Source organism: Cetorhinus maximus, chromosome 15 (genome assembly GCF_964194155.1).
Source record: "Cetorhinus maximus chromosome 15, sCetMax3.hap1.1, whole genome shotgun sequence".
NCBI lineage: Eukaryota > Metazoa > Chordata > Chondrichthyes > Lamniformes > Cetorhinidae > Cetorhinus > Cetorhinus maximus.
The window spans coordinates 70,383,890-70,396,646 of record NC_135893.1 but is presented as its reverse complement, the minus strand read 5'-3'; the positions used below and the strand labels follow the sequence as shown (position 1 = coordinate 70,396,646).

General features: G+C 38.0%; 1 protein-coding gene across 1 annotated transcript in view; it reads right to left on the bottom strand.

Annotated features, from left to right (window-relative positions):
- Window positions 1-669: 669 nt before the first annotated feature.
- wipi2 (WD repeat domain, phosphoinositide interacting 2) overlaps window positions 670-12,757 on the bottom strand; it is a 64,072-nt gene continuing 51,984 nt past the window's right edge. Inside the window, exons 8-12 of the mRNA XM_078558607.1 lie at window positions 11,243-11,350; window positions 10,459-10,623; window positions 6,724-6,831; window positions 3,060-3,190; window positions 670-1,556 (exon numbers count right to left, since the gene is read on the bottom strand). Of these exons, the coding sequence (XP_078414733.1) occupies window positions 1,438-1,556; window positions 3,060-3,190; window positions 6,724-6,831; window positions 10,459-10,623; window positions 11,243-11,350 (631 nt within the window). The 3' untranslated portion in view covers window positions 670-1,437. The remainder of the gene's footprint in view (window positions 1,557-3,059; window positions 3,191-6,723; window positions 6,832-10,458; window positions 10,624-11,242; window positions 11,351-12,757) is intronic.

Below are 12,757 nucleotides of genomic sequence, written 5' to 3'. Positions count from 1 at the left end.
ATCATAAGTGTGTTGTTTTTCTCCATCATAAATAGAGGGGTTGTAAGTAGAACATTGTTGCTTTGATTTGATCCAGTCATTTTATACTTATGTAACAAAAAAAAATTGGTCTCTCCTGCATTATTTAGTTGTGGAAATAGCCAAATTCCAGCAAACCATTACTGCTCCTTGGCAATTCTTGCAAATTAACTTTCTGTATCATGTTAAACTACTGAACTTTAATAAATATAAAGGCAAAACCTTCACATTTTCAACTTACAGCTGCAAAATAGAAATATTCCATGGTCCCTTCCATATACCTCATTTAACAGCCAGCACTTGAAATGTACTTCTTTATTGCTACAATTGTCAAAATAAAGCCGTTATTATAGGAATTCCACTCACTGCAAGAATTTCTGAAACACTTTGCCGATCAAAGGGCACAAGTGGGCTTCAATGCTGACTTGACACTGGCTTGCTGAAGTTTAGCCATTTGGACAATAAACACAAACTCAAAAACCTTCAGACTGCCAAGCCTTTCTACAATTTTAGGCTAAAAGTAGCAACCCCACCCCATCTGATACAAGCAATTGCAGCCTTGCTGGCAGAAATGCAAGGGGGTCAGGAGGCAGGAGAGAAGTAGTGTCCTAAATATCGCTTCTCTGGAAAACAAACTGTTGTACTCACAAGATTCAAAAACATGTGGGATACCAGCTTTTATTTTCAGAGTAAATTACAAATATTCACTCAATATTTAAACCCTTAGGATTAAGTTGAGATCATTCTTAGTGTCACACTCAATGAACTGTCCCTGTTTGGAGCAAGTTTTTTCTTAAAAAGTCACCAATTTCCCCCAAAAGATTGAAATTTGAAGGACCATAACTTCACACTATGGAGTCTGAATTGAGCAGCTCAACAAACAAACTTTCAAGAAATTCTAAATACAGGAGGAAAGAAAGAATGTTTTATTTTTAAAAATTGGATTGGGTGGGGTTGCTACCTTACAACTCTTTAGAAACCTATTTCCCTGGATGGAGGAACAAAAAGGTCCCGTAATCTTTTCGTTTGGGTGACAAAAATGAAAAGATGAAGTCAATGGGAAAACAGCTAGACTGGCAACATTATAATGGCTTCTAAACTCTCAACTCTTGGCACATGTATACATGCAAAGCTAAAAGGCTCCAGGGCTGCATCAGGCAGCTGTTTTTGGCCAGAAAAGGGAAAAAAAGACATACTTACTCTAATTCTTTACAGGAATTAAAAGCCACTGGGGGAAAAAAAACAATATATTTTTTATCCAATATTATAGAATAAGCTACAGCTACAATTTTCTTTAAAATTTTCCTTTCATATTTTTCTTCACTTTCTGTCCTGCAACGATGAAAGTCTGTAGCAGCATCACAATACAGTCAATTGCAAGTGTTCTCTGCCAACATGTGCCAGTTCACAAGTCAAAGGTCACTCGCTCTTAAGAATCAGGGGAGGGGTCTCATTGTCCTCATCTAATCGCAGTGTGCCAATATTCAAATCGTCATCTGGTTCAACTCCACCCACTGCTCCTTGGTCCTCCGGGTAGGCTGCATAGAACAGATGATATAAAAGCACAAGTTCCAATCATTCCATTTTATCACAGGAAACAACTTGAGCAGAACTTTGAGGCCCCACCATCAGTAATTTTCTCTTCACTGACATTAATGGGAGGTAAATAGTAGGTAAAACGCTCCTGGTTTTCCCAATAGGTTATACACTGTGTGCAGAGCCTTGCTGACAGCATGGAGCATTGCACAGTTCAACCTGTTATGTTTAAGTGCATATCATCACATCAAGTGAGAAAAGTTACTGAACCAGATGTTTGAGAGAGCTGACAAACCTCAATGAAGACACCAGCAGTCAAACATGTCTCAGTAATCCATGAGTCCACTATTGTAACAAATGGCAACATCCATTAGTTTGCACCTTCCACATAACTGATCAGTTTACACTGGTTTATGAATATCTTGGGACATAGGTCTAATATTTTGGATGCTCACTCCCTATTTATCAGGGGTACAGGAAGATACTTCCAGAAATCCATCAGAAGAGTAAACAGTTTGGGTAGATTTTAGGATAGGCTGGGGCATGCATGACCTATTGAAGGAACAGAGTTCATTGCTCAAATATCCTTTTGCCAATCTACTTGCTTTTCTTAGCAAAAAAACTCAAACTATCCTCTAATTAGAACTTCTCTGCAATTAACATTACAGAGCTTCTGCAGTGATGTTCCAGTAGATTGAAAACAGTTTCCATTTATTTGGGAATTTGATATCATGCACCAGGATCATGCAATCAGCGCTAAGACTTCTAACTTATCTAACAAGCCGCATTACTAAACTGTAATTTTTCATTTCAATGGAATCAATTTGATTCACACCAGCAGACTGAAGTAGAATTGAGCAAGTCTGGTCAAAATGAGTGCAATGTATAATGCAAACAAAAAAACCCATAGAAATCAATCAAGATCTTAAAATGTTTCAAGTTGGAGCCAAAAACTAAACATTTATTACAGTGTAAAACACCCAGCTACAATCAAATTCTCAAGATCAATATCACAATTAAATTACTTACAGCCACATAGACACTCGCCACCAGTAATGTGCTCTGAAATGTCAGAGCAATTATTGATGAAAGTTACTACGGCTGTAGTTAAATTTCTAAACACTTGAAGATTAATGCACAAATAAATAAAAACAGTTCATGTAGATTCCACAGTCACTAGAATAACACAATACAATCTCACTCTTTTTCACTCTTCTGCTCTATCCTATTAGCTCCCTGAATTTATAAAGTAATGTTACCCCAGTGATTAATATTCTGAATGCAATCTGCATAGGCTAAGAAAGAAAACCTGTGCACCTCCAAATAAATGGTGCCTTGAAATAACTCTCAGAATGACAGAATTTACGGTACAGTGTTTACACTTGATTATCATCACATTGTTCTATCCCTTTCTCCTTTATGTACTTATCTAGCTTCCCCTTAAATGCATTTATGAATCAAAAATTGGGAAAATACGATTGTTTCAGGCTACTACAACTCCTTACCATGTCTTGTTGGCGACGAAGGGGTATAAGTAACTTTGGCAGCAGGTGAACTATATGTCTGAGACACTAATGGCCGATCGTGTGGTGAAGGCTCCAGAATCTCATTGGCTGGCTCCACGCTACCATCTAGCCTGCAAAAGACAACAGAGAAATCAATTTTTTTAAAGAATGTAATCTGAAATATATTCACCTTCATTGCCAAATAATCTTCAGTGGGCTAAGAATTACACTGACAACTAATTTAAGACTGTCAGTCGGGCTTGCAGTGTGGCACATGTGTGTATATTGGAAGCTACATATATTAATACACAGGGCCCTGTTCTTTTCAGACAGACAGAACGTGTACACACATTGCACCTGGTTCAGCTAAACAAGTGACAGCCATTCACTGACTCATTCCTCAGGGCAATGCCTTGACCAATCAAGTTCAAGTAAATTTCAGACAATGCTTGGCAGTTAACTGTCAGTCACTGACAATTTGGTGCATTCTCTATGGCAACGTCTCTACCAGAATCCACTTGCCAAAACATCAGCACTCTCTTCTCATACAATATAAATTGTTGTTTTCCCCTTACATTGGTATCCTTGCAAATGTCCTGATGAGTGCAAGACAAAAAGCTTTGATGTCTCTTTTTCAGCAATACTCAAGTTCTGTACTATCAAATGACTGTTCAATCAAGTTGTATGAATCAATAGTAAGGAAGCAGATTTTAATTTAAGAACTTCTTTAAATTCCTGTAAAAGCAATCTGGGGGAATAAAGCACGTGATGAATTTTGGGAGGGGAGAGAAAAAAAGGTCAGGATCATAACAAGAATACTGAAGCTGGCCAAAACCATTGTGCTTCTATTAAACTGTTTCTTTGACTTTTAAGGGAGCAAATTTGAATGCATTGACTGACCATCTCCCAGTGTTCATTAGTCCCACCCTCAGGAGAAGCCACAAACTTGTGTGAAATGCCCAGCTTCTGCTGCAGATTCACAACCAAACTTAAACTATCCACGCATATTTCAAGTGTAAGTGTAGCTACACTAGCTGACCGACAGCAGTTCAAGAAGGCAGCTCACTACCACCTATTCAAGGGCAATTAGGGGTGCACAACAAATGTTGGCCTTACCAGCAACCTCACATCCCATGAAGGAATAAAAGAAAAACAGGAGCCATTAAAATTCAAAAGATGTATTAAAATCACATCACTTCAGCTCAATTCGTATCTATTTGTTTTCCTCAATTCATCATTGATGCTTTGTAATTTGCATTTTGCAAATTAAAAATGTATCATTTCTTGTTTTGGATACCTGCATACATGCGGATTTTCTAGTGTGGAAGACCTGTTCCCTGATCAGGTCAGGCTTATTAATGACAGTACATCAATAAATGTATTTGGCACCAATTCACCTGCTCCATTATGCATTTTATTTCATGATTGTCAATTCAAAACTTGCAACATACTCTCACTTCTGCCCACAAGTTGACTGGCACAAAGTGATTTGGTAACTTGAACTACAATTAATATGGAAGATTCCCTCAGTACTGATAGGTGAATAAAGCAGTTGTGAAAATCCAGGGAGAACAGTTCTAACTCCTGAAGTGGTCAACAACACATCTATATAATATTACACATACTGGGGTGGAACTCTGCACCACTTGAGCTGTAATCTGGCAGAGGGGATTACTCACTATTATAGAACCTGCCTGATTGCATTGGTTTCATTGGGATGACAATGAAAGTCAGGCAGCTTTTATAAGGAGTAGATGACCTACCCTGCCAATTTATAGCCCAGGTGGTAAAGGTGAAGACTGATACAGGTATTTTAAATATAGCTCATTAGGCTCAATTGTTATGATGAGAAACACATTCAACAAATATTCAAGTGACTGAAAAACACAATATATTTAGATTGCTTATCCAAAGGCTGATTGGAAATACCAATTCTACCTAAATTGAACTTTCCATATCTGATTATTTGACAGAAAGTCACACAGCAGTAGATCTACAAAATTACTTCTGATAACAATATAGTTCATATGCTCAGAAATGTCTGCTCAGTCAACGCTTGGAAAAAAACTCAAGAGGTTGAGGCATTAACCACAACATAACCAAAAGTAAACATATTATCAAGAATATGTAGGCCTTTTACATTTCCATATGAATGAGATTACATCTCTGTATTAATCAACAGAGGATGTGAGCAAGGTAGTACTTCCAGAGAACTAGTATGTTATTTCCAGTCACTTACAGTCATTCCAATCCTTGTACAATAAAAGTTGATTCAACTTCACAAAAGGGCATGTACTAACATAATTCAAACTACTTCTAGCATAATACAGCTACCAATTTCTAACGTAAGTTTCCAAATGAAACACTGAGGGAATGACAATTTACGTGGGGAAAAGCATTACTAAATGCAGATAAAAGATTAAGCAGAATATTTAAGATCGAAAAAGATTACATCAAATCAATGGTATTTAGAAGATTGCCCAAGTCTCTCAAACATGCAGCACTAATTTATTTCTCCAAATGTTTATTTTCTGTCTCATTGCCAATGCTGTAATTCTTATACAGCAATTTATATTTACATTACACACAGCAAGTTGGTGAGTCAGTTGAAATAGGCACTATTGCAAATATACAGCATAATCCTGCTGAACAATGAAAGTTCAGCTTCTGTGTATTTTCTGGTCCCTAGAGTGCAGTAATTCCAAAGAAGATGGTTTAAGTTTTACAGTGCGACAAGTGTGTTCAACTATTTTTACTGGATCTGTAATGCAGCTACAATGCATTTTTTTCTCCAAAAAAGGTAGATTTATTTTTTGCCTCAGTTCGGGTCTTTCCACATTCTTCTACTTCTCAGTCAATCAAACAAAATGGGTGGAAAATATTGGGCTGGATTTCACAGTCAGCAGCGAAGCAGATTTCCCCTTTCCCAAAGTCAGTTTAAATCCGGCGCAAAGGAAATTTCCAGGCATGTAACAGCAGTAACATCATCAGGCAGGATAAGTAGCCAATCAGATTGAATGACTGACACAGACAGCAAAACCAGAAGTTAGAAGCATTTTATCCTTCACTTTTAATTTAAATGTCAAGATAGGGAAATAAATAATGATTGGATTTAGATAGAAGCTAAAATATCAATATAATTTTTAAAAATTTAAAAATGTTTTTAATCATAATGGAGAAAGTTGACATTCCACAAATATAAAAAAAAAGTTTTTCAGGCCCAGTTAGGGTGTTAAGCAGTAATTATGAAGTCACTATGCAATTAAAAACCCAGTTACACCTCATCTAACAAGGTGCAACTTTTTCAAGAATTTTTTACAGCAATTTTAACAGTGTAAGAGAGAACGTTCTTGTCAATTCATGAATTTCAAATACATCCTCTTGGGGGGCAGGGGGGAGGAGAGGGGGAGTCTCAACAGCACACCACCTGGAGAAGCATAAGAGTGACTGACAGCAACTGCTGGTTATTCTGCACACGTAATGACTCCAGAAGATTTTATCAGCTTCAGTGAAGAAATGACAGCTAATGTTGACAGTTTCGACATCAGCACTGACAAAAAATCTGGACTACCATGCTTCATCTTACAGCTGATAGCTTCAAATAATCACTTTATGCAGCTACTTCTGGAACGTACTTCCAGCAGGCCAATGCCGTGTTGCTTACTTGTGCTGTTTCATTAGTGTGCACTCGCCTCCTTCTTGTGGGTCCAAGTTATACATGTAGAGATAACCATCTGCTGCTGCTACCAATAGTCGAGGAATCTTCTGAATTCTGGAACAACAGAACCAAATGTCAAGTTAAGATAATAGGAGCTATTGTTTTATTTCTCTTATTCCTGGTGAGGTGAAGAACAGATAACAACTTTCACTGCTTTACACTTGTTCAAATAAAATGTATCTCATCTTTCCTTATTTATGCATCTTAGATTTCTTTCTATTCCTAACCTCTCCAATTCCTTCCTAATGTCCCACTTCTTCCTTTCAGGTTAATTTTTGGTTTACTTTCTTTTAGCTAACTGATTTATTTTGCTCAATTTGTTTCAACGTTTATTTCTTTATTTATTGTTTTATTATCCCAGGTCATACAAACATATGAATTAGGAGTAGGCCACTCGGCCCTTCGAGCCTGCTCCACCATTCAATAAGATCATGGCTGGTCTGATTTTAATTTCAAATCCGCATTCCTGCCCACCTCTGATAACCTTTCATCCCCCTTCTGATCAAGAATTTATCTACCTCTGCCTTAAAAATATTTAAAGATTCTGCCTCCACCGCCTTTTGAGGAAGAGAGTTCCAAAGACTCACAACCCTCAGAGAAAAAATGCTTACTTATTTTTAAACACGACCCGTAGTTCTAGATTCTCCCACAGAGGAAGCATCCTTTCCACATCCACCCTGTCAAGTCCCCTCAGCATCTTACATGTTTCAACCGCCTCTTACTCTTCTAAACTCCAGCAGATATAAGTCTACCCTGTCCAGCCTTTTCTCATAAGACAACCCGCCCATTCCAGGTCTTAGTTTAGTAAACCTTCTCTGAACCTTTTTTCCTTTATTCGTTCATGGGATGTGGGTGTCGCTGCCCAGGCCAGCATTTATTGCCCATTCCCAACTGCCCTTGTTCAAAGTCAACCATATCGCTCTGGACCTGGAGTCACATATAGGCCAGACCAGGTAAGGACAGCAAATTTCCTTCCCTAAAGGACATTAGTGAATCAGATGGGTGTTTACGACAATCTGTAATGGTTTTGTGGTCATTTTAATTCCAGATTTTTACTAAATTCATATTTCACCATCTGCCGTGGTGGGATTTAAACCTGGGTGCCCAGGGCATTACCCTGGATCTCTGGAATACAAGTCCAGTGACAATACCACTATGCCACCACCTCCCCAATGCATCCATGCATTTACATCCTTCCTTAAATAAGGTGACCAATACTGTACACAATACTCCAGATGTGGTCTCACCAATGACCTGTATAACTGAAGCATACCCTCCCTGCTCTTGCATTCAATTCCTCTCACAATGAGTGATAGCATTCTATTTGCTTTACTAATTACTTACTGTACCTGCATACTAACCTTTTGCAACTCATGCACTAGGATACCCAGATTCCTCTGCATCTCAGAGCTCTGCAATCTCTCACCATTTAGATAATATGGTTCCTTTTATTTTTCCTGCCAAAATGGACAATTTCACATTTCCCCACATTATACTCCAATTTGCCAGATCTTTGCCCACTCACCTAACCTATCTATATCCTTTTGTAGCTTCCTTATGTCCCTTTCAGAACTTACTTATCTTTGTGGCATCAGCAAATTTAGCAAGCATACCTTTGGTCCCTTCATCCAAATTATGTATTTAGATTGTAAAGAGTTGAGGCCCTTGTACTGGTCCCTGTGGCACACCACGCATCACATCTTGCCAACCAGAAAATGACCCATTTATGCCTAATCTGTTTGCTGTAAGCTAGACAATCTTCTATCCGTGCCAATATGTTACCCCCTACACCATGAGCTTTTATTTTCTGTAATAACCTTTGATGTGACAACTTATCAAATGCCTTCTGTAAATCTAAGTATAGTACATCCACTGGTTCCCCATTATCCACAGCACACGTTACTTCTTCAAAGAACTCCAATAAATTGGTTCAACACAATTTCCTTTTCACAAAACCAAGCTGCCTCTGCCTGATTACTTTGAATTTATCTAAGTATGCTGTTATATATCTTTAACAATAGCTTCTAACATTTTCCCAATGACAGATGTTAAGCTAACTGGCTTATAGTTTCCTGTTTTCTGTCTCCTTCCCTTTTTGAATAAAGGAGTTACATTAGCTATTTTCCAATCTAATGGAACTTTCCCCAAATCAAGTGAATTTTGAAAAATTAAAACCAACGCATCAACAATCTCAATAGTCACTTCTTTTAAGGCCCTAGGATGAAATCTAATCAGGACCTGGGGACTTAATCAACTTGCAGTTCCAAAAATTTGCTAAGTACTACTTCCCTGGTGATTGTAATTTTTTTTTCAGTTCCTCCCTCCCTTCCAATTCATTTTTTACAGCTATTTCTGGGATGTTATTTGTATCCTCTACAGTGAAGGCTGACGCAAAGTACCGGTTCACTTCATCCGTCATCTCCTTATTTTCCATTATTAATTCCCCAGACTCACTTTCTATCGAACCAATGCTCACTTTCTTAACTCTTATCTTTTTAAAATATCTGTAGAAATTCTTACGGTCTGTATTTATATTTCTAACTAGTTTTCTCTTGTACTCTAACTCTTCCTTTCCTATTAATCTTTTAGTTATTTTTTTGCTATTTTTTATATTCTGTTCAATCTTCTGACCTGCCACGTGTCTTTGCGCAATTAAATGCTTTTCTTTAAGTTTGATACCATCTTTACCTTTTTAGTTAACCACGGATAGTGGGTCCTCCCCTTGGAATTTTACTTTCTCGTTGGAATGTATCTATTGTATATTCTGAAATATCCCCTTAAATGTCCACCAGTGCATCTCTAGTGACCTATCCCTTAACCTAAATTGCCAGTTCACTTTCACTAGCTCTGCTTTCATGCCCTCATAATTGCCCTTATTTAAATTTAAAATATTAGTCTTAGACCCACTCTTCCCTGCCTCAAATTGAATGTAGAACTCAATCATATCACTGCTACTTGGGGGCACCTTCATTATGTGGTCATTAATTAATCCTATCTCGTTGATCAATACCAAGTCTAGTATAGCCTGCTCACTGGTTGGTGTCAGAACATGCTGTTCTAAGAAACTATCCCAAAAACATTCAATGAATTCCTCATCTAGGCTACTTTTGCCCATCTAATTTTTCCAGTCTATATGTAGATTAAAATCCCCCATGATAATCACCACACCCTTCTGACAAGCTCCCATTAGTTCTTCTTTGGTACCCCATCCTACCGTGTGGCTACTGTTAGGTGGCCTGTACACCACTCCTACAAGTGACTTCTTGCCTTTATCATGCCTCATCTCTACCCAAACCGCTTCTGTATCCTGGCTTCCTGAATTTAGACCCTTCCTCTCTATTATGCCAATATCATCGTTAATTAACAGAGCCACCCCTCCACCTTTTCCTAGCTTCCTGTCCTTCCCAAATGTCACATACCCTTTAATATTCAGATCCCAATCTATGTCACCCTACAAGCAACAAACATTGTACCAAGAGTGGCAACTTCTCAATCAGACTAACGTTGAACAATCACAGCTTACTGTCTATCCAATGGATTTTATACCACTAACAACTCAGATATTGAAATGCTCAGTTTGACGGTCTGTAAAGGTCTATGCATTTGTTTTTACAACAAAGTCCAAAACTGGAGTCTTTAAACTTTGCCATTGTCTAATGTTTAGCAAAATGCTATACTTACGACGCCAATGCACAGATATTTCTGTGCCCCGAGAATGGCAGTCGGACTGTTGCGAATGCCCTGCCCTGGTTGAACATCTCAGTGACCTGGGAAGGTAGATAACTAGTGGAAGCCATGAGCACCTTCCCAAAGTAACCAGTCCACGTGGTTGGCTCTTCCTGTGGTCTGAACAAAGATGCATTCAGAAATATGCTGTAACCAGTTCTCCTCCTTGCCCCCATCTCCCCAGAGGCCCACACTGTCAGAGGCAGGGTTGTCTACATCATCTCTTTTTAAAAAAAAATATTCCCCATCTGTATCATTTATTGGCCAAATTGGGCAAGTAGGTAAATTGCTCCCAGAGCCATTTCTGAAACAGCTGCTGGAAAGTGTACAACAGTAATGGAACACATGAACAGCAGTAGACCATTCAGCCTCACAAGCCTGTTCCACAATTGGTGACAAGCCCCCTGATATTCTCCCCTTACAGGTAGGGAAGTCTGAATATGTATGTATATTTTACAGTTAAAATTAATACTCAAGGGTTAAAAATCATGACACAGGATGTATCCGTTTGTGAGAGGGTGGAGAAGGAGCGAGAGAGGGATAGGGTGAGGGAGAAAGGCTAATACCCACATCTGGATATCTTAAATAATGACAAATTGCACAGAACATTCTGGAAAGTGTTTGAAAATAGTGTCATCACAAACATAACACTGTGTTGCTCTGATGGCACTTAATTGAGAACTTTTCACTCATGAGGCTTGTCAGTCAATTATTGACAATTATTTCAGTGTTTACTTACTTTTCTTTTTGTGTCTCCAGTTTGAAGATATGTACCGTCTCTGTGTTACTGGATGCAGACAGGAACATTCCATCCATACTGAATGCTAGTGAACAAATACTCACACACCTAAATGACAAGAAACAAGTCACTGAGGAAACGAGAACCTGCTTATAAAACTGAAGACTAGAAATTAATGTTAACAATCTTATGAAAGGAACATTTAAAAATTTAAAAATATAAAATTTCTCTCTATGCTACCTTTCTGCTAAAATACCAGAGCATTTGGCTGGAATGCTATTCAAGAAAGGATGGAGAGAAAACAGAACTGTAGGCCAGTTTCCATGTGTTAGTCAACTTTGAGTGACCCTAATACAGACCTGAATGGCAGTCTTAAACATAATTTTAATTAGTTTGAACGTGTGTTGCCTTGCCCTGTTCCCTCAATTTAGCTTAGTGTAACATTCCAGATTTACTTTTTCCATCTGGTTTATTACAGTATCTTAAATACCTTAGTTCATGTCATAAAAGCCTCCTTTTAGGCTAAAAAGTTCAAGTTTCTTCAGTTTTTTTTCATACCTCATCCTTACACCAGAGATTAGTCTTGTGATTCTTACCTGCACTGCCTCTAACACTTAAATATCCCTGAACCTCAGCCATCAGAGCTGGGCAAAATACTCAATTTGTGAGACAGAGCACTATGTGGTTTAATCACAACTTTCTCTGACTTGTACTAAATTGCATTTGTCATTTAGTTCATTGTTCTATTAACTGTTCTGAATGGGTTGGGTATGTGGAGCACTGCTTTATTAAGGCTCGTAGATCTCTTTCACCTTCTTCCTTAATAATTTCAATACCATTCATGGAGTACCTACATCATCCCATTTTCCTTATGTACAATTCCATCAAATTTCTGTCCTTGTCCTCCCCACCTACATATTTTGCTTAACTCAGACTGCTAATTTGTGCTTCCTTCCTCTAATTTAATATCATCTGCAAATCTTACATTGCATTTGGAATCCAAGTCATTGGTTTCAAATAGAAACAGTAGTGGCCCTAAACATTGAGCAATCAGCTCACATCTCCCACCACCCGAGCCAATATCATTCCTTTAACAAGCAGCCATTGATTTCTATTCTTCAGCAAGTCTGTTATCCAGTTACATTATTTACCATGGATCACTGCAACTTTTAGCTTAATTTGCAACTGTTTTTGTGAAACTGTCAAGTGTCTTTTGGAAGTTACTGTAGAAGACACAAAAAACATACTGAGAATAGTAAGGAACCCAAAGGTTCCTTTGAGAATAAGTAACTTAAAGAAATTAGGATTAATAAAGAAATGGTACTGGAAAAATTAATGGGAATAAAATCAAAATTCCTGCAGATTTAAAGGCCTGCATCCCAGGGCTTTAAAAGGTGGCTAGAGATAGCAGATTCATTGGTTTTGATATTCCTAAATTCGCTAAGTTTTAGTATGGATCCTGTGAATTGTAGAGTAGCAAACATAACCTCGCTATTCAAGAAATGATAAAGAGAA